This window comes from Carettochelys insculpta, chromosome 24, assembly GCF_033958435.1.
Source record: "Carettochelys insculpta isolate YL-2023 chromosome 24, ASM3395843v1, whole genome shotgun sequence".
Classification (NCBI taxonomy): domain Eukaryota; kingdom Metazoa; phylum Chordata; order Testudines; family Carettochelyidae; genus Carettochelys; species Carettochelys insculpta.
The window spans coordinates 1,216,255-1,238,014 of record NC_134160.1 but is presented as its reverse complement, the minus strand read 5'-3'; the positions used below and the strand labels follow the sequence as shown (position 1 = coordinate 1,238,014).

Genomic DNA, 21,760 nt, shown 5'->3' with positions numbered 1-21,760 from the left:
CCTATTTCCTTCCCCTCCACTCCCCACTACATAAATTCTGGATTCTTATATATGCTCCAGAATCTGAAGAAGTGGGTCTTACCCACGAGAGCTCATGACCTAATAAATAACATTGTTAGTCTTTAAGGTGCTACAGGACTGCTTGGTTTTTGTGAAACTTCAGACTAACATGGCTCCCCCTCTGAGACACAAGCCACGTCACAACTGGCCTTACTGGGAACCCTCCTTGTCAGTCTCAGGAGAAGCCCCAGAGATACGTGGTTAATTTCTGCCCTCCTACTGCTGAGGGGCTCGCTCCAGGGCAGGGCAGAAGTGGGCAGGCAGGTGACCTTGTCAGTGTTGCACTTGGTCAGTGGACAATCCAAGGGCGTCAAGCAGCAGCCCTAATTAGTATCACATGGGTCTGGGACATCGGAAGGGAACAGGAACATAGGACGGAAGGGCTAAGCCCTTCCTTAACAGAAGGCTCTGCTCCCTCCTTAGGGCACAGGCCCATGTCCAGAGCAGACTCTGCTGCTTAAGTCAGCTGAGCCTCAGGCACACACCATGGGCCGCAGAATTGCTACACACCTAGCGTATGCTCTGTGCTCGAGGCACACACCACTGGCCTGCTAGCACTTACGCTCCCCCAAGGTTTCCACCTCGATGCCAGGACTGTAGTTTCCATAGCCCTGGGCTGAGGCAGTCCGGATTTGGAAGATGTAGAGCGTGCCAGGCCGGAGGTTACTGACTGTCACGGCTGTCGAGGCAGTTTTCACAGTTGAGTAACTTTGATCTCTTTGATCCTACGAAATAACGAAATGCGAGAGATTTAACTAGACTGACAGCTGTCTGCTGCTGAGTCCCAGCGGGGCTGACCAGCCAAGCACTCAACCACCAGCAAAAATAAAACATCTTCTCAATGCCTCATTGATAGAAATTACATTGAAAAGTGACAAGAAGGGCAAATAGAACAGAGCTAGGACTAGAGAGTGCTACAGGCCAGAGGCTGGGGAAAAGAGGGTTATAAAAGGGCTGACCCATCTCTCTCTCTCTCTCACTTCTTCACACCTTCCTTCACACCTCCTTCCCACTGGAAGAGTGCATGCCACATCCCTCCCCCGCGATCTCCAAGGAGGTTCTGAGCTCGGTATTGCAGATAGGATACGACTGACATTAATATTCACCAGTAGCTAAAAGTAGCTCCACCAGGTAGGCTGAAAACAGTCAGTCAAGCAGGCCTGGCATTCCAGCCAGCACATGCACACTGGCGAGCACACACCTGACTCCCCACCTCTCAGCCAGAGCTACCATCACCAAAGAACCCCAGTGAACAAACAGGCAGCCGGGTGGGTCATGGCTGTAACTTAGGCAGCCCTGGCTGGCTCCAGAAGCACATTCAGAGACTGTGTGAGGCATGTTCTGGGGTACGCGCTGAACACACAGTCGAGCCAGTTACAGGACCTAGGGCATGCAAGGACACAGCCTGAAAGCAGGCCTGGCAAATCGCTGGAATGGCTGGCCAAGGATGCCACAGCCAGGATGAGTCATCTTCAGGCCACGAATTGAATTGCCATGCCCAGCACTGGGCATACAGAGGAGGGGGTGCTGAGGACTCTGAGGCAGGGGCAGGCCAGCCATGCTGCTGCCAGGATGCACCATCTCTCTCACCTCCCTCTTTAATACAGGCTGGGCCTGGGGAGCTGATTTAAACTGACCTGGGACTGCTGCCTGCCCCTGGGGTTGCTACAGCCATTTCCATGTGGAGGAGAAGGAACATTCGGGCCGTGATGGCAGAGGGAGGAGCAGGGGTAGCAATGCACAGGTGCTCAGGGGAAGGCGCTGACCTGGGCTCTGAGAACTTGGGCTGCATCTGTAGCAGAGCCCAAGCAAAAGTAGCAACAAAGGGTCCTGTGGCACCTTATAGGCTAACAGAAAAGTTTAGAGCATGAGCTTTCGTGAGTTAACTCACGAAAGCTCATGCTCTAAACTTTTCTGTTAGCCTATAAGGTGCCACAGGACCCTTCGTTGCTGCTACAGATCCAGACTAACACAGCTACCCCTCTGATACTTGACAAGCAAAAGTAGTGAGCAGTGCGGAGCTGTGACGGACGGGGGAGACAGTCCCTAGCAAAATCAGCCCCAGTAGGGCCTGTGCTCACTCCACTGCTCAGGAAAAGAAGGCAACTTCCGCCAGCTGGAACCTGGTCATCTGCTACCACCAGGCCCCCCGGAGAGGCCCTTAGCAAACTAGAACAAGCGCTGAATGCTGGGCAGCCCACAAGGCTGGTGGACTAGGGAGAGCTGCATTATCCAGAACAACCAGGCCTCCAGGCACAGTTCACCATCCCAATGCCATGATCTCCTCGCACTCTGGCTGGGCGTGCAACTGGCAGCAAGTGGAGAACCACACGACAGCTAGGCCTAAGGCTTCCTGCCCATTGGCTCTCGGCCAGAGGGAAAGCAGTTGGGATAGTTAATTGTTGTCATTATGGCGAGCAAGAAGGCAGCTCGCTGGATGTTTGCAGTCAAACTTGATTTCTTTATTACTGAACAGTGACAGGAGAGGGAGATGGTATCAGACCCACTGGCACTTCCCCACTGGAGAGCTCTGGGACAGCCTGGCACAGAGAGGGCACAGTCCTTCCCGGATGAAAGCTGCTCTTGGCACCAGCAGGGGGCTGTCTCAAGCCTAAACAGATGCACTGGTGTAATCAAAGCCGGCAGGCACGCTGGCTAGTGATGCCAGCCCCACAAACTGATTCACCTGCCCAGCCAGTCCGGATTTCTGCCCCGCTGTGACGTCGAGATGCAGAGAGGGACAGAACCTTACGGGTGCTGTCCGAGTGGGAGGTGGAACTTGGGCTGCTGCACGGCAGCCCTGAACAGAACAGCTCTGATGCAGCACATCCTAAGGCAATAGGTCCCAGTGTGCCAGAATAGCAGGTGTGAAGGCATTGCTGGATTCTGTGCCCCAAAGGATCACACAGCACTGACAGACAAACTTCCCCTGGGCTCTAGCAATGCAGACCAGGCGCTCCTTGTGACAGGCAAGCTGAGGTTCTCCACTGGGAATCCCAGAATGCCAGGCCCCTGGCTGTATGCAAGCCATCTCCCAGGCAACGCTTCATGTTAGGAAAGCGCCTCCCAGCCTCCACCAGCGTTGCCTGTGAGCTGAGTGCTTGGGCGGCCGCCCAGGAGAGATTCAGGTGCCACCCAGCCAGTTAGCAAAGCGCCCACAGCCAGCAGCGTGTTCCTATGAAAGGTGCACATGCCTCAGTGTGCCTCACAAAAATTTACTCCACCCAAAGATGAAAAAAAAAAAAGTCATTCTCCCCAATCCAATCACTCACCAGAATCACCACAGAAGGCACACAGGCTGTCTTACCAGAAACGACAAACCATCCAGACACACACAGCATCCCGGAGGTGCTGGAAGTCAGGTCCTGGGGGCTGCTGCCCCCCCCGGCTGGACACAGTGGGTTTAGTTTGGTTCCCTGGCTCTTAGCACTCCTCCTACACAAACTGCTCTAACACCCCTGTGCAGAGCCTGTCTCCTCTTGCCCCTCCCCGTTAGGTATGTGCTGCACGCCATCAACAAGACTGCAGCACCCTGGAGTAGGGACTGAGCAGTCGGGTGTTGAGAAGAAAGTGACAGCAGCAGTAGGCAGCAAGGTGAAAGCAGAAGGCTTTTCGCTGCCGCCTTATTGGCTTTCCAAGGCAGGAGGGAGGTGTTCCCAGGCAGGCTACATGCAGGTGTGAGGGAGATGGGGGGAAACAAAGGTGTGAGGGAGATGGGGGGAAACAAAGTGGGGACGTTAGCTGATGACTGTTAATGAATTACTGCTGCTATGGGAGGTAACAGACATTCTGGAACAAACTGCTCAGCAAACAGATTAATCTCTTTTCACCCAAAGCTCATGCAGAAGTTATTTTAGGCCAGGTTGCACTGAGGTCTGTGCATTCCAGAATTCACACAGCTGTACTTTGCGTCAGAGGCTCAGCTGAGTTCAGCCCTGGGTTCCTCACACTAGTTATTCTGAATAACAAAGCTTAACAGATTTTTCAAATCTTACTTTCTTGCATTAGTGCCACAGCCAGGCTATAGGTCATTACATTTCTCTGAGTTCTGTACCTGTTATTGTGGAACGTGCTATTTACCTGAGACTGTAGTTTGGGTTTTTTTCTTAGAGCCCTGTGTGTGGACAGTCAGGAAAGAGTACGGAGTCCTTCAATACAAGGAATAGGTACCAATCCATTTTTCTGGAGTCAGCTCAAATATTGCTTTGTTTACACATGAGTAATTGCTAAACTATAACGCCAGCCTGACGTCTCAAGCTCACATATGAGCCAGATCTCCTGACTCTAGTTCTTTCGCTAAGAAATTTGTGTATTTCAGCACCTGACCTCACAACAAACACCTCCTGGAAACTATCAGAGAGTAACCATTAAATTAATATGAATCCATTTCAGACTTGCTTGTTTCAAGGGAAGGAATTTCAGCATGTCACTGCACATTTTGCCTGGCATGTAAGAAATTTCATAATAAGCACTGCGCTCACCAACAGAGTGATTTACAGCACCTTGTGATTAACTGCATTTAATTTCTCTTTGAACATATCCCCCGCTACTTTCTGCCCACTTGCTTTACATCGGTTAGTCTCAAACCTCTCTATGGCTGTCAAACAGCAGCCATTTCTTAGTTTAACAGACAACAACAAAAATGTTTGCTTCATTCCCTCCAGTGCGGAATTTCACTCACAAATCAATGCTCTAAAATTCAGGACTTGTAATAGTCAGTTCCGAACTCACTGGAGGTTTAAGGTCCAGTATTTTGTAATCCACCAGTGCTGAAAACAGAAGCCTTATTCTGCTGGGATTCTGAAAGTGTCCCCCTCATCCAAAGGAGCTAAACACACCTAAAGGAGCTGGACACAAACTCCCAAAGCTCAGATTTCTAATGGTCTGAAGGAAAAGCTGTTATAAAAATGGCCAGTTCTACTCTCTCTCCCAGGAGCTGCCTGTATTAAGTCTCACAGTTCTGATGCAACCTGGCATCGCAGGTGGAGATAGGAAAAAAGAAGATATGCTCTAAAAATATCTCAGACCATTTAAAGCGTGTGTAACCAGATTGCATAATGATGATTGGGGAACACAGAACCTGTGATTAGTAGGAGCACCCCCAACTCATGGCATTGAAGTCTTCTCTCTCTCTCTCACACACACGCTTTCCACTACTGACGAGTTAGAAAGCAAGCAGTTCACAGCAATCGTTACAGGGGAGACATGCCGACAGCACTGATAACAACTACTCTGGTATCACACACGTGGCTGGGGTGCAGGGGAACCGCTCATCTGGAGGCGTTAGCATGTCACCAGAAAGATGGGAAAAAAGTCTCCAAATGGATCTACCTTTTCATAGTACTTGATTTCATACTCCATGTTCCCGGCACTTGGGAAGCCTGGCTCCTGCCATGACAAGGAAACGCTCTTCTGTTCAATTTGATCTGTATGGATGTCAGCGACAAGAGCTGGTGCTGAAAAAGCAGAGAGAAGAAACAAGCAGATCACTAATACCATTGCCCCAAAGGCTGGGCTTCGCCAGCATTCACCCCAGAAAAATACCACCCCACTGTAGAGTCTGACCGTGCAGCCACACCAGGCAGAAACAAGCCACGGTGTCTTCCAGGCACAAATCTACAGGACGATCAGGCCCCTGTGGAAACATCAGCCCATTTCTATGCCTGGTGATGGTGGGAAAATGCCAACGAGCCACTGCTACAGTGCGCTTATCAACGTGCTCTGGAAATACCCTCCGTCTGCAGCATAAAGAGCATGCCAGCTCCTGGGCAGACACAGAGCTTCAAGAACAATCCCTTCGACACAAAAGGTTCACTCCGCCTTAGCCCAAGGAGCATCTGCAGGACACACACGGGGCACAGAAGCTCTGTGGTTCTCTCTGCTCAGACAAGAGGCTAGAAGGGCAGAGAAAGAATCTAACTCTTCTGCCATAAAACCAGGGTGTTGAGTGCAGCGAGACTAGGGGTGGGCAATAAGTGGCTCAGATGCCGTCCACCAGGGTTAGCCCCTGGCAGGCGACAGTCACTTCATTTACCTGCGTCCCTGCAGGTACAGCTGCTCACAACTCCTATTGGCCAAAGACAGCCATTCCCAGCCAATGGGAGCAGTGGGAAGTGGGGCCCTGGTCTAACCCACTTCCCACAGCTCCGATTGGCTGGGAACAGCAATCTGTGACCAATGGGAGGTGCAAGAGGCCATACCTGCAGACATGCAGGTAAATAAAGCACCAGTGTCCCTCCAGGGGCTAACCCTGGCAAAGTGCCACCAGCCGATGGGCCGCTTGCTGCCCATCCCCGCGCGCAGGACCCCACTGCCCAGCTCAGACAGGAGATGTAGTTCTGGGTTTTATTTGAGAGGTAAGACCCAAAGCACAAGACCTTCCCAGGACTACTGACCAGCCAGCAAGAATCAGATGGCCACAGCTACAGTCACAAGTCACCAGGCAGTCACAGCTGCACAGGTAATCCCACTGCTTTCTAATCCTGTGCTGTAAGAGGGGCCCTGAGCTCCTGCCTTGAGAATAGATTTCCACAGGGCACTTGAAAGCGTGAAGTAAACTCAACTTCATTACAGCTTTCCAGCTGTGCCCTGTCTGCAATTTGCTGTTTGAAGCAATGCTGGGGCTGTGTCCAGCACTCAGTGCAGTGGGACTCTCCAAATCCAGAGGCTAAACAGGGAGCAGAAGAAATCGGCTCTTCCTGAGGCATTACTTGGTCAGCTGGTCATGTCCCCTGGGGCTTGCTTAGATCCTGCCCTGGCTGCCTGTGTTTACAATCCGGTAGCTCAAGGACAGTGTTCCCTGTAAGCTGAGCGCTTGTGCAGCCACCCAGGAGAGATTCAGGTGCTACCCAGCAGATTTGCAGAGTGCCCACAGCTGGCAGCCTGTGTTTCTATTGGAGATGCACATCCACACAAGCCTTGGTGCACAGAACAAAATTTATTCTGCCCAAAGATGGAAAAAATTAGAGGGAACACTGGTCAAGGGTTGATGAAATTGGCAAAAATACACTGGGGGAAAGAGCGGAAACCTAGGGTTGAATTTGTAACGTTCACTGTTCGTGTTAATTTCATTTGCTCAGGGTATGTTAAAAGTTCTGAGCCAGTCAAGGACACCTGGCAAAATCAGGAACAGTGAGCCAAAGGCAAGTTCAAAGGGTAACATTTTTAAATGTTTAAACAACTTTGCTGTAGCTAAAATCTTTTGCATAAAACCAGAAGAAAACTGCTTCAGCTTTTAGGCAACTGGTTTTAAACATGAAGACAGCAAAAACAGCAGGGCTCTGTGACCCTCTTTGCTGCTGTATTTGTTGGTTTATATCTTAACGTACCAGCTCCAGTCCATTAGTCCAGGCAAGACAAACAGACTCTGCTTAAAAAAGGACCTTGTTACATGTGACGCTGAATCATCCTGAGCACTGTGGGGGCCTCCAGCCAGCCCAGCTCTGTGGACTTGCACTGAACTCCCACACTGGGAAGGGCTCTCCTCCCAGATCTGTCTCTTAGCTCCAGACTCCCTTCTTGCTACGTGCACTCCGCCCCTGCCCCCCATTGCTGTCACCAGGACTTCTGCAGGTGTATGGCGAGCAGGGCAGGGGAGCAGCACTCCACAGCGCAGAGCTGGGAGCGGGATTTGGCCTGAGCCCACTGGATTAGGCAAGCACCAGTTTTTGACAGCAGATAAATCAGTGACTAGTCAGTCATAGCTGGGCTGTTTAGTCACCACCAGTAGGGAAATTGAGTGGGGACAGGGTTTATAGCACGTAAAGTTCTGGGACTTTCCATTAGTCAGGGCTGGTCTACATTGCTCTGGAAGGTCGAATGGCAGCACACAATTCCAGCGACACGACTGCCATAGCAGGAGTCAGCGTTCCTTGATTCTGGCTCCCATGCTGTGTGCACTAAGGGTGGCGGACAGGAGCGTTTACTTGCACTGACGTCCCTTGTTAGTGGGAGGTGGGGAGGACTCCCACAGCTGACGTGGGCGCCCTGTTAGTTCAATTCAGCATGTCCCACTAGCAGGTGTGCTAAATTGAACTCTGGAAGTTCAACAGCAGCAGAGTCAATTCCCTGCTGCAAAGATGTGCCTGAGAGTTTGAGAACTCCCCCTACACTCACAAACAAGCAGCTGTCCTGTAGCACCTGAAGACTGATTCATCTATTAGGTCAGGAGCTTTCTTGGGTAAGACCCACTTCTCTCCTCTGAAGGCATGGTTCTTACCCACCAAAGCTCATGACCTAGTAAACTGGTTAGTCTCTAAGGTGTTAAAGGACTGCTTGTGATTTGCAAAGCTACAGGCTAACCCAGCTCCCCCTCTATGACTCACTACAGTCAGGCGGTGTTGTAAGTGTGTGTAGCCACAGATGACAATGAGTCTCCTCTGTTCCTAGAGGACACTAGTCTATCAGAAAAATCAGTCCAAAACTGGCAATTTCCAGAATTAAAACTGGAATATCCTGGGCTCCTGTGCAGCATTCCCCACCCCCAAAGGAGCGTACCCCGAGTTAACAGCCAGATTCGCACATTCCAAATAGACATCTATGTACACAAAGGTCCATTTGCACAAATCCCACAAATTGTTTTGTTTCCCTAGATACTTGTACTGCAGCTTGGCCCCACAGGGTCACAGCACCTGGTTTCCGTGGCCATCCATGAGCTAACGTGATGGGGTCAAATCTAGATACGACAGACCAGGAAAGGGATCTTGGAGTTATAGTGGATAGTTCTCTGAAGACATCCACGCAGTGTGCAGCGGCAGTTAGTAAAGCAAATAGGATGTTAGGAATTATTAAAAAAGGGATAGATAATAAGATAAAAGATATCATACTTCCCCTATATAAAACTATGGTACGCCCACATCTTGAGTACTGCATACAGATGTGGTCTCCTCACCTCAAAAGGATATATTGGCATTAGAAAAGGTTCAGAAAGGGGCGACTAAGATGATTAGGGGTTTGGAACAGGTCCCATATGGGGAGAGGCTAGAGAGACTGGGACTTTTCAGTCTGGAAAAAAGGCGATTGAGGGGCGATATGATAGAGGTATATAAAATCATGAATGGTGTGGAGAAAGTGAATATAGAAAAATTATTTACCTTTTCCCATAATACAAGAACTAGGGGACACCAAATGAAATTGATGGGTAGTAGGTTCAAAACTAATAAAGGAAATTTTTCTTCACACAGCGCACAGTCAACCTGTGGAACTCCTTGCCGGAGGAGGCTGTGAAGGCCAGGACTCTATTAGGGTTTAAAAAAGAGCTCGATAAATTTTTGCAGGTTAGGTCCATAAATGGCTATTAGTCAGGGGTAAAGTATGGTGCCCTAGCCTTCATAACAAGGGCAGGAGATAAATCACTTGATCATTGACTTCTGTTCTCCTTCTCTGGGGCACCTGGCATTGGCCACTGTCGGCAGACGGGATACTGGGCGGGATGGACGTTTGGTCTGACCCAGTATGGCCATGCTTATGTTCTTATTTTACACCTTTTCACTTTTCCTTTGAACATCTGGTCCACAACAGACAGTGTAAATTCCCCCATTGGTCTGTTTCCTTGATGGGACTTTACGGCCAGAAGGTGGGGGTTAGCCAGGCTGAGATCTGAGCACAAAGCGACTCAGCTGGGACCACTGGAACACCTGGGGCTCTTTTCAAAAGGGACAGGCCTTGCACTCACTCAGGCATCGAAGGGAACATGGCTGCTACATCTGTGTTAGCAGTGTTCACTGCAGAGTGCGCCCAGTCCTTTGGGGCGACAGACAGGACTATGTTACTGCCGGGGGACAGAGACAAGTGCAAGCGTTTTGCCATTTACCATGATGAACAACTAAGCTGGATTTTCACTGCTTATGAAGAACGCTCCAGTCATTTGGGAAATAAGCACAAACCTCCTCAGTGCACAGACCATTAGCAGCGACAGGTTGCTGCTAACTTTAGAACACACACTCTGGCAAGCTGCCAGCTACAGCCCATTGGCACCTCCTCTCTGCAAGCCTTTCACTTGGGCTGCTTTGTGAATGTAGAGTAGATGAAGGAGACCAGAGCTGGCTGTTTACTGCCCCATTAGCCTCCTGTTGTGCTGTTAATGGGCAGTAACCAGGCCCCCTGGGCAGACAATTGGGCTCCTTCAGACTTTATGAGAAGTACAACTAAATACCAAGGCTCCCATTCGTCAGCTTCACGCTAGAAGGAGAAGACGGAGGTCAAGTCCTTTCAGTTTGTCACATCATAAAGAGAAATTCAATCTCTTCCCGGCCGTGACGTGGCCATTCAGACACAGGGAAACGTCCGATACCCCGACAGCGTCTCTCCAGTCATCACCCAGGAGCACAGACCTGCTCCGCAAATGACAGGCAAAGCAGGCCAGCTAGAGTCACTGTCCCATAGGACTAAGTGAAAATAAAGATAATCTCATGAAATTTGTGGCCGCTTGATGACTGCACGGGCTCAGAGGAAAGCCCAGACCCAGTGCAGTGACTGAGCATCGCTCCGAAGTGAAGAGTATTAATTCACATGAGAAAAGAAGCCAGCAGCAGCAGCGATTACCAGCCTGGCACGCGCCTATCTGGATCTCGCAGAAAGCAAGTCATTCAAAAAACACTGGCAGGGCAAAAAAGAGACTTTCCTGTCACCAAGGACAGAGGAGGGGGAAGGCAGCACACAGCACTTGCTGGAACTAGCTCAGCCCCTGGGAGCACAGAGCCAGCCAGAACCCACCTAACCTTGCACATCAAATTCACTTCTAAAAGGAACAAAACCAAGCAAGAAATAAACCTGTTGATCTGTTTCAAACTGAGTGCCAGCGAAGTGACAAGAAACCCCCAGCTCAGGGTTCCAGAACAAAGCACCCTGTCTGCTCCCTGCATGGCTGCTAGCTCTCCCACTTGTGTTGCCCTAGCCGGGAAGGAAGCCAAAGCAAACTGACCTGTGCAGCACTAGGAACAGCTGGTAGATAGCTGTGAGTAGCCAACCTGTGCTGTCCCTGGGCCCTCCCCGGGCACTCAGTCTTTGCCACCAGCGCCGGAGTCAGGAAGAAGAGAACAACTTACCCGCTTCCCTCTGCCACACCCAATGCTTCTCTCTTCTATGTCAGTGCCAGCTGGCCCCTACTCACCCACCACAAGCTACAACCAACCCTCCACGCCCACACGGCAGCCTGGCTCTTGTACTCAGTGGGTGTCATGCTAGAGTGCTAGCTGTCCTGCACTCTTCTGCTGTACAGGAGATACCAGACAGCAGCTTCCCAGCTGCCAGGGGGACACAGGCTGAGCTGTCAGTGTGACAGGTTCAGGGAAGGGACCCCACCACGCACACACCTCCTACTCAAAGCCTCACCTCTGCACGGACACCTGTTGTACTGATTTACCTGGAATAGGGGACAGGGCTGATTGGGCTGGAGAAGCCCAAGGGATGACAATCACTTTGCTAGTTGAGAAGTGAAAATCTGTCTATAGCACACTGGATACAAGTGTTGACTGAAGCCCCTTTTCCATCCCAGCTAAAGGACAAAGCCCAACTCCCCCGCAGGTGACCCTGCTGGTTAAGGCCTGTTCCATCTCTTGAGGCAGCACACCAACTGCTTGGACATGAGGCAAAATGTTTCCTGCTCTTAGCATGTTCCTCCTGCTAAGAAGTCCCTTTCACAGTTTGGTGCAGCTGGTTGTGCTGCCAGGATCGCCGGCCTTCCCCCGGCCACTGGCAGTGGGTTCTACAATCTGAGTGCAGATGGCTGAGGGCCACAGCATCACATTTCACCCCTTGGAACTGCAAAGGCGTGAGCAGAGGAGAGAGTTTACAAAGACTGACTTATGGTCTGCAAGGAGCAAGGTGTTGGTGGCTGTTCCCAAAACATTCCCCACTGGGGACGTTGCTTCCCCGTCCCCTTTTCCGCTGCTGGAGTAAAGAGGAGGCTGAAACAGAATCAGGGACACAGACTCTGACGTTCCCTCTTCCCAGCCATCAGTGTCTCCCCTGAAGCTCACTGACAGGGCGGCGGGGGGCTGGGGCAGGTCGGAGAGAGGTGTGAAAGATGCCCTGTTTTCAAGAGCTCTGTCTTCCTAGGTCAGTTTGCAGGGTCAGTCTGGGCTCTCTCACTTGTAGCCTCACAAGTCCCTACTCGTGAAAGCCCCAGGCAGATTTGATTTTTTTCTACATCAGAGCAAGTGTGACTCAAACTCCCTGCATCAGCTAGCCCAAGGGGCAGAGTGCTGAATGGACAGCCTGGAAGGAAGTTCACTGAGGAAATGCCACATGGGAAACCAGCTAGTTCTACATTGTCTTCTTTCTAACCCAGATTTTGGAAGCTGCCTAGAGCCTGACAAACCTCCAGGGAATCTGGGGGAGAGGAACAAGTCCCTGGAAACAGCAACAAAGGGTCCTGTGGCACCTTATAGACTAACAGAAAAGTTTTGAGCATGAGCTTTTGTGAGCACAGACTCACTTCAGGACCCTTTGTTGCTGTTACAGATCCAGACTAACACAGCTACCCTTCCGATACTTAAGTCCCTGGAAAGTAAATGGAAGTAGCTTTAAAATGTTGTGATTCTTACAAGCTCATTAATCTCTGCTGAGAAAAGTCCTGCTGTTGAATTATTCATGTTAGCTGGCTCCTGGTCCTTTCCCCCTCTATTCAAACAGCTGTCACAGGCCAGAGCAGGCCCAGCATGTACCACCAGCAACAGCAAGCCTGGCAGAGGCTGCACAGGTCATTGGCCATGTACTTCCAATCAGACTCAATGTTATTTGACATTTTAAGAATTAATTCCCCCAGTAAATACACTAGTGCTGGGCACTGACCTTTTGAGGTTATTGAATTACCCATATGTAAAGAGGGTTGTGCAAATTCCTCCTGGCAATGGAGAAAGAGGCTAACGAGGGTTATGAATGTTTCAGGACATATTGACAGACCATGCAGATCAGGACCAATTCCCCAGGTGAACGCAGGCAGAGGTTGGAAGCCTTCACAAGGCAGAGAATTAAAAGGCATGGGGTGAGACTTTCACAGACATCATGGTCAGCTTCATCATTCCCACAGCTCAGCTGAGATCTGAGACACAAGGGAACCTAAGAAACCAAACACGTGGGACAGCTGAAGCTCTCAAGTTGTGGCAACTCCTTTCCCGACAGGCTAGCCTCTGTGCGGTGCCAGGGGATTCTGCTGTGCTTGGAATTAAAGATCCACATCAAGCCAAAGAAGTTCTGCTCCTGGGTCTCTCCTTCCCAATGAATTGGGCAGTCATGGGGTCCTTACTACCAACCACAGCCACCTCAACACTTCCACCTTTGCATTGCTCCCAATCACTGCTGCTGCTACTAAATCCCCTTCATTGCTAGTCAGAGGTTTTTCCTTGCAATTTGGTTATCTGCGGCAGACTATTGTGAGGCGCTCTTTGGCTCATGCCAGATGCTCCGTACCAGCTAAAAAGTAATGCCACAGATGTGTTAAAAGGGAATTAAAAATCACACAGCTACAAAGTAATTCATGGTGTGAATAAAGCATTTCTTATTAATATTTTAAACTCCTGAAGACTGCCTCTATTTTGAAAAGCAAACACTAAATTATTCACCATTCTGCCGGATTTTATAAACTCCATCTCATGGTGTGTGGCTTTGCTCCTCTTAATTAACAAACAAGCAGAAAAGGCATAAACATAGGTGTGCTCACTGCAGCCATCTGCAGAGGAAACCACCACATCTGAACTATGGTGGCTAGCAGATGTCCAGAGGTGTCCCTGCCTTCTGTCTGCTGGGGGCAAATCCAGTCCCAAGGGGCATTGGGAGGGAGGCCGAAAAGGTATTCAGAAGTGATTCACCAAGGAACTAACACAGCTAGTCCTGGGGCTTGGTCTGCTCTCCCCGCTATATGCACAGCTCTTGTGGTGCTCCTGGGTGTTCACTGTGGAATGGAAGCAAAGGCTCAGAAAGAAGAGAACAGGGCAGGGGTGAGTATAAGCAGCCCACGGGCTGGATGTGATTCACCAGTCCCAATGACTGGAAGCTAGGGGAAGGACACAGATCGGGACAAGGCTTCCTGCAGCGCTTATCAGCTGGGAACAGCAATCTGCAGCCAGTGACTGTGCTGGTGGACGGACGGGTAAATAAAACACATCTAGTGTGCAACTGAACACACTCCAAAGTAGTTAGTGTGAGGGTCCCTCAGCAGAAGCAGGCTGGGAAGAGGGCTACTGAGTGCTACAAGCAGGGCCAGAGGTAGCAGCACTGTGGAAAGGCAGCTGCTCTCTCAACTTGGACTGAGCCCAGCAGCCACAGGGAGGTGCCAGAGAAAAGGTGGCTCGGGGACCTGTGATGGCGGGAGCTGTTCACTCCTGTCTCAGGAACTGCTTTACAAAATCAGCACTCTGGCATTGTGCTCACTGGACCTGGGCTCCAATTCTATTCAGCAGCCGTAAGGGAGCCCCAGGGATGCACAGCAGACGTTTGAGCCAGGAACACTAATTCACACCTGTTAATGGTGTGTGAATTGGCTGCAGAGAACTCCAGGTTGTGACATTCAATGGACTCTGAGCCACAGCTCTAGCGCGGAGTATCCCTGAAAGGCTCTGCACTGATCCCTTGCCCTGGTAACTTGCCCAGGGATTGCGTCACGGAAGTAGCCCCACTTTTCCCTCCAGAAGGTATTTGAAAAGAGATACTTAGAACCTGGCAGCAGGGTACACTGATCCCTGGGAGAACGTGAGTGCTCAGCAAATGAGGGCCTGGCAGGCACTGGCACCTGGGGAGATGGGGACACTCATGCTGCCCAATTTCACAGATGGAGACACTGAGGCACGGAGAGGGGAAGAGACTCACCCATGGAAGTCTGTGGCAGAGACAGAAGCCCTGGCTCCCTTCCACTCCTCGCAGACCTGTTCAGGAGACTGCACTCTTTCCAGGAGGCCCAGCACTCGGGGCCAGGCTTGGCTTAGTAAAAACAAAGCTCTAGCATTTGTTCTAATTTATTTACAAAAGCTGCTCGTTAAATGCAGCAGGGACAGAAACCCCTTACCTAGCAGCAATTACCAGTGCAGGCATGTGGAGGCACTCCTGGGAGCCGGGACTCCCATGTGGCTTCTGGCCGGACACCTCAGCTGCATCAGCTGGCTAGAAGCCAGGGCCTGCTGAGACTTCAGCAGGTAACAGCTGCTCCCTTTTACTTGCTGACCTGGCGCTGTAATGTGCATCTCACTCAGTACTTCTCTCTGTACTGGTAATAACGAGGACATTTGAATTTCCTCGTTTATAACTGTCACTCTGAATCGTTATTTGCTGGTGAAGATAGAGTTGTGTAATCATAGTTCAAACCTCAGATTTACTCAATCCAGGAGGGCGTTCCCCTCATTAACATGGCCCAGCTGCCTCTCCTGCCACTGTTGGCACATCCAAATGGACCCTGGCAAAGGGGATCGTGTGGCCAGCCCTGCAGGCAGGTTCCAGGGGGCACGCTCTAGCACTGGAGTGAGGGCTTTGCAATGCCAGCACTTTCCTGCTGGAGGCTGGAGATGAGTGGGGAGAACGTCAGGGAGGCCAGCAAAAGAATTCACACATTCTAAGGAACCATCTGCCTGGGGCAATGAACCTCGGCACAGCACAGCGCATGCCCCTAGGAACTCGCCATCTCAGCAGGAAATGAGGCTCCCAGCATTTCACAGTGAGGCTCTTTCAGAAGGGAGGCTAAAAGCCATGGTCCCCTTCTCCTCCACACAGATAGGAGAAAGCGCCAGGGATGTTTCTGCAGGACACTGCCCCGGTGTGTCCTAGCCCTCTTGCTTGTGCAACAGGCCACCAGACATCTGCTTATCAGATTTCCCCCATCTCCAGGCACAGTGGTCAGGAGCACACCAGCGATGTGGGGCCATATAAAGTCTTCCCTGCCAAGTTCAAACTGGGCACTAATCACATCCCACAGACACAGAAATCAGAGGCATTCCACCAATGGCCATGCTATTCATTTGCAACCAATCTGAAAGGCAGGACCCAGCTCCTGCAGGGAACGTAAGGCCCTTGCCCTGAAGCGTACATTTGCATGGTTAATGCACTGCCCCCCCGCAGGTATACAGCTCCATTCTCTCCTCACTCATTTTTACTTAGCCCCATGCTGGGCCATATTAGAAAAAAAAAAAACCACAGTATTAATTTTATCTCCTGTGGACTAAATTACATCCCTCCTCCCTGCTCCCACCAACACAATGGAGAAGTTAATGAAACCTCTTGTGAGCAGGGAATGGGCAGGAAGTGGTTAGAGCCAAGAGCTTCAGTCAAAGCTATATTTAAAGACACTGGGACCTGGCAGCTAAATACGTCCTTGTTTGGTTTTTGAGTTTTCCTCTGACTGTGTATCTGCAGCCAGAGCTTTGCTGCTTCAGAACGGGTCCCCTGAACTAGCCACATCCCAGCTACACATAAAGTCTTCCCTGCTTCTGCATCTTCCAGTCTGTCCTGAGGTCCCTTCCCACCTGTCCCCGCTCCCCCAGAGCACGTCTCCACTAGGCTATCAAGAGAAGGGAACCAGAGCAGCTCCAGCAGCCAAGAACACAGCGGACAATTGCCCATTCTGATGAGTCCCACTAAACCCTGATGCACAGGGCAAATGTCAAAACAAGAACAGCCCTGCTGTAGCTCTGCAAGCCTCCTAGACATGCAGCTGTACTCAGCAGGCAGGCGAAACCATGCACAATGCATGGGGTCCTCTGCTTCTTTCCATGTTCCTAGCCTGGCTGCTCTTCCCCTGTGAAGCAGGCTGGCTGAAACCTAAACTGGTCTGAAAGCTCAGGGTTTGCAGCCTCTTGACAGTCCCCTCATCCCCAGGGAAGCTAGTGGCATCGACTGCTGAACTGGATGGCCAGGGAGCCAGGGACCATGGGGAGACAGTATCTGAAGGGTCCACCCGATTGGCTCAGCCCATCTCCAGCAGCTTGCCAACAAACATCAGGCAAAACCTCCTCCGAGCAAGTGACCCCAGAGGAGCAATGCTCCCCCGCCACACCGAGGGCAAGGAACCCAGCAACCTCTATGCCTGTCCCATCCATCTCAGAGAAGCTGGAGTCAGCTTCCTGTCCAGATGTTCCAGGAGACAGATCAGGCCTAAGCTGGGGTCTAAGGAGTTTGGCTGGAGCTGATTTCCCATCCCCCACGGCCCAGCACCTGCTGACAGCTGAGCATTCGGCCTCTGTCCCTTTCAGCCAGCTTTCCAATGTTCTAGGCCTCACTACCCATCCCCATGTGCTGGTGCGATCTACCAGGGCCTGTTCCAGTGGGGAAGGGCAGGACAAGGGGCCAGGGGATACTCAGCTTCCCACAGGTACTCCAGGAACTGAGAAGGGTCTCACACCCCCACAGCAACGGAGACTCAGGAAAGCTTTGCACCACTGCCTCCCCCAGCAGCGCTGCACCCCAGCACTGCCGCTGCTGCTTTTGTATCCGAGGCTCCCCAGCCATAAGGGTCAGCTCCTCACCTTGCAAAGCCTCCTGCTTCTAGAGCTCCCAAGTAGCCCAGCTGAGGGCAGAACTCCCAGAGAGAAGCAGGGGGAGGCCAGAGGGAAAGCTGAATTTAAAGGCACCAGCTTATTCCCTCCCTTACCCACACCAGCCTCCCGTCCACAGCTCAGCCCCCACACTTCTCCAATGTCTCCACTGCTCTGAAATCAGCAGTTCAGCAATTCTTAGGAACAGCTCAGAGCAATGAGCTGTAGTCCCAAAGCCCCAGTTACTGCTCTTTTCTACTGCACCGTGACCAAGTCCACCACACAGGTAGGATCCCTCAGTAACTGAAAAGCCCTTGAGCAAGAAACGCTTCTCCCCTGGCAGGGGCAGGAGCCTCAGCCATTCAACAGAGAACAAGCCACATGGAGCTGTCCCTCTGGTCACTTTCTTTCCCACCCCTAAGGGCAGTTCCACTGGCCAGGAAGGAATCATGGATGTACATCCCTGCCCACAAAGGGAGCTGCCGGGAAGATGCATGTTTGCAGAGAACTCCAGCTGCGAAAGGCAGCCCTACCCACATCACCAGCACTGAGTTCAGAGAATGGGCTTGTGCTCTGTAGTGCATTAGCTGGGGAGCACAGAACAGCTCTCCTGCAGGAACATGGAAGCTTATAGAAAATGGCAAGTGACAGCTTGTTAAACAAAGCTGAAGCCCGGGGCAGGGTGGCTGCAGTGGCCAGGTTTTGGACTGCACATTCAAAATGAGTTTTGCTGCCCTTCCCATCTGATCCTCCCAAAGCAGGGGGCGTGCGTGCGTGCGTGCACGTGCACACACACACACACACACACACACACACACAGCTTTCTCTAAGGAAGGCTGGGCTTTTTTGTCTTGCAAGAATATTGCAGGCAAATCAGACTTGTAAGCCCCTTTGGCAGGGGGAGGTCAGTGCCCTTCTTTCCTTCTTGGCTAATAGGCACAAGTTAATTATCACCATCAGTTTTACACAGCATATCACAACAGTGGGACTGGGTCTCCTGAAACCCAGCACAAATCCCAAAAGATCAAATACAAAAAGAAGAACCCAGTGAGTCTACCAGTTCTCACCACCTAGGCAGCAGCCACTTTCAGCAGCAAAAATTAACGCATTTCAGGAAACTTCCTTGCATGGTGCAGGAATCGCAGCTGGTTAGCTAATTCTGTATTGCCATCTGCACCCGGAATCTCAGCGGGCTTGACGAGAGACATTGATTTGGAATCGTTTACAAGATTATTTATGCCACATTCTTTGCCTGCATTTTACTTTTTTGGGGAGAATTTGTTCAGCGGTTTGCAAAAACCACCCAGGATTCCCACTTACCAAGGAGAAGGGACATGTTAAATACGCACATCTGGGGAGCGTGAGCATCTCTTGTGCTGCCCTTTGTTTCTCTCTCACCGGAGGAGGAGGGATAGCTACTGTGCTAGCATTGTCCTATTCTCACCAGACGTGACATTACTATTAACAGCTCTCTAGTTCAGGATACACATACTGAGAGCACCCGTCTTCCCACAGCCCAGTGGTGGGAGACCTACATGGGAACTCCTCCAGAGCAGTGACAGGCAAACTCCTGGAGGCATGCAGAGGTCTTTCAGGGGCTCCATCAGCTTGGCTAGATATCTTGCTAGTTTTACAACCGGCTCTATAAAAATCACCGGTGAAGTCAGCACAAACTAAAATTTTCGACTGATAATAAATTATAAATTCTACTGCTCCATATACTATACACTGAGTGGAAGTCAGTATCTATGCTGCAACTGATGTATTTTATCATTCTGTAGCAAAAATGAGAAAATACACAAATGTATCAGTCACAGTGCACTGGGACACTTTTGTATTTTAGGTCTGATTTTGTAAGCAAGTCGTTTTCGATGAGGTGACAAATCAGACTCCTGAAAGGGGAACATGTGTCTGGAAGGTTGAGAGCCAACGGCAGCAAGACGCTGTCACGCAGCGACCTGTGGGCGGCTCCAACACACCTTCCCTTCCTCCCACCCTCGCCTGGCAGAGCTCTCCCAGCAAGCTCCCATGCGGCCATACAATCTCCACTTCCAAATTGCGCCATGAGATGGCCTGACACAGACCAACAGGGTCAATGTGATCAAGAGCTAAAAGCTTTCCACCAAGCTAGGACTCTCCACTGACCAGAGGACTCTCTGGGGAAGGCCGTGTACGGTGGGTCCATGGCGTTGCACCTTGACAGAACAATCACAGGAATGACCGAAAAGCAGCAATGTGAGCAAAACCACTTGCTCAAGTGGTGGGGAAATTGTTCATAACAAGATCAACGTTCAAATCTCTCAAGATTAAATTGTTGGCACATTCGTATGGACAGAGACATGGAGATCATCCATCTCCATTAGCTATGGCTAGGGAAGGCTTTGCCGTGCAAACAACCCCACCAGCAGGGGAGACAAGGGCTTGTCAAGCCACGGCAGGCTTGTGGTGGGGTGGTCTAAATCACAGCAAGGGACTTGCAGAGTTTGCAGCAATGGGAACAAGCGGCTCTGCACCAGGGAAGGGCCCCAGCATGCAGACAGAAAGGCTCCTCAATTCTGCTCCAGTCAGGAAATTAAAGGTGGGAGCCCCTAAGGAGGAGGAGGACATTTACAACCTAGCCAGCAATTCTAATGCTGTCCTATTCCCAGGGGACAGGCAGCCGCTAAATCGCTCTGTTCAGCAGTTTCACTGGCTGGGCTGCAGGAACTTGTTTCCCTGAGAACGCTTTCATGATGCTCAATCCCACAATGGATTGACAGGCTCCTGGGATCTCGGAATCTCCCTGTCTGTGTCGTGTGGTTCTGAAACAGCTCAGCACGAGAGCTGGGGGCTCACGCTATAGGGGAATGACTGGCCATATTCCCTGCTAAAGATTGGGCTTTTCTCAACACAGGAAGCTTGTGTATTCTGCGTTCCAGCCATCACAGTCCACCCAAGCAGTACAGATGTGCCTTCGTCTCTTCCCATCCCTCAGCTTATCCCAGCCCTTATCGCTGCTGTGGTACCCACCTGACGCAGCCGGTGGGCTGGAGGAGAAAGGCCTGGGCACACAGCCACATGGGGAAAGCCCACAGGCTGAGCATATGCTGTACATGAGTGTCACCTGGGGCTCACATCTCTGAGCAGCTAAAGCTACCACAGGACGAGCTGAAGCACGAGGTCCCTACGGCTCGCTCAGCCACTTTTACAGGTTCCTACCAGTGCATGACAGCAGATCAGCGCCCAAGAGGAGCTCTGGCTTCCTGGTAACAGGGCAGGAGATGCACTAAGCCAGGAGCAGGACAGTATGAGGGGTACGCAGGGAACCGTGAGGTGAGTACTGAGCCCTGCACTCTGTACCCCCAGTGCCCGCAGCGAGTGCTCACTGTGCAGCAGTTCTTTCAGAAAGTATAGGAACTGCTGTTCTCCCAGCGAGCAGCAGCCCAGACCCCGAGGCTCTGCAAGGACTACAACAGCCACAGCTCTAGACAGGGCAGTGCCAGGGGCAGATGGTCTCATGTCTGAGAAGTCCTCCAACCAGGCGCTCCTAGGAACTCATGCCCTAGCACTGTGTCCAGAAAAAGCAGCTGTGGGTCACTCACTTGCATACCAGGCCCACAGGCTCCTGCGTTTGTCACTTGCTTCAAGAGGAGCACGTGGGCCTAGCAGTGAACACAATCGTGCCCCTTCGGTAAAGGCTGGGAAGGTCACAGCCACTGCACAGTGCTCACCGGCCTGTTCCACGCCAAGGCTCCCGGGGCCCCGCACTGCTCAGAAAGCCTTGGGCTCCCAAGGAGAGCACAAAGGTAACTCCAGGGCAACGACCTGCATTCCACTGCCCTGCTCTAGAATACTGCACAGGCCAAAGTCAGCTGCAAGCCCTGCCGGCCCGACAGCAGCTCTGCACGCAGCCATGCAGCTCCCATCAGGGGGTCGCTGGAGCCCATGGGAGGCAGCCTGGCATGTGCTAGTGCTGTCTCACAGGGTCGACCTTCCCTTTCCTGTAACCCCAAGGAGGGCTCTGCTTTGCTTAGCCCTTCAAGTGGCATGGCAGGGCTGGCTTCCCTTCTTCCTATAGAACCCTGCCCCTCTTTGCGGTATGTTTCCTGGCTCTGTGTGCCCAGCCATCCTGCCAGCAGTCCAGTGGCTCTCATGGAAAGTGTGGGTGGAGAACTAAAGCCAGCAGCTGTCAGCTTTGCACCTAGGGGCTTAGACTGGAACCTTATGCACAGTGCAAGCAGGCTGGCAGCTTGCTGAGGGGCAAG

At 51.4% G+C, this 21,760-nt stretch overlaps 1 protein-coding gene across 1 annotated transcript in view; it reads right to left on the bottom strand.

The window, feature by feature from the left end:
* EPHA10 (EPH receptor A10) overlaps positions 1–21,760 on the bottom strand; it is a 101,600-nt gene that overhangs the window by 24,048 nt on the left and 55,792 nt on the right. The window contains exons 6-7 of the mRNA XM_074976546.1: positions 5,392–5,516; positions 623–785 (exon numbers count right to left, since the gene is read on the bottom strand). Of these exons, the coding sequence (XP_074832647.1) occupies positions 623–785; positions 5,392–5,516 (288 nt within the window). The remainder of the gene's footprint in view (positions 1–622; positions 786–5,391; positions 5,517–21,760) is intronic.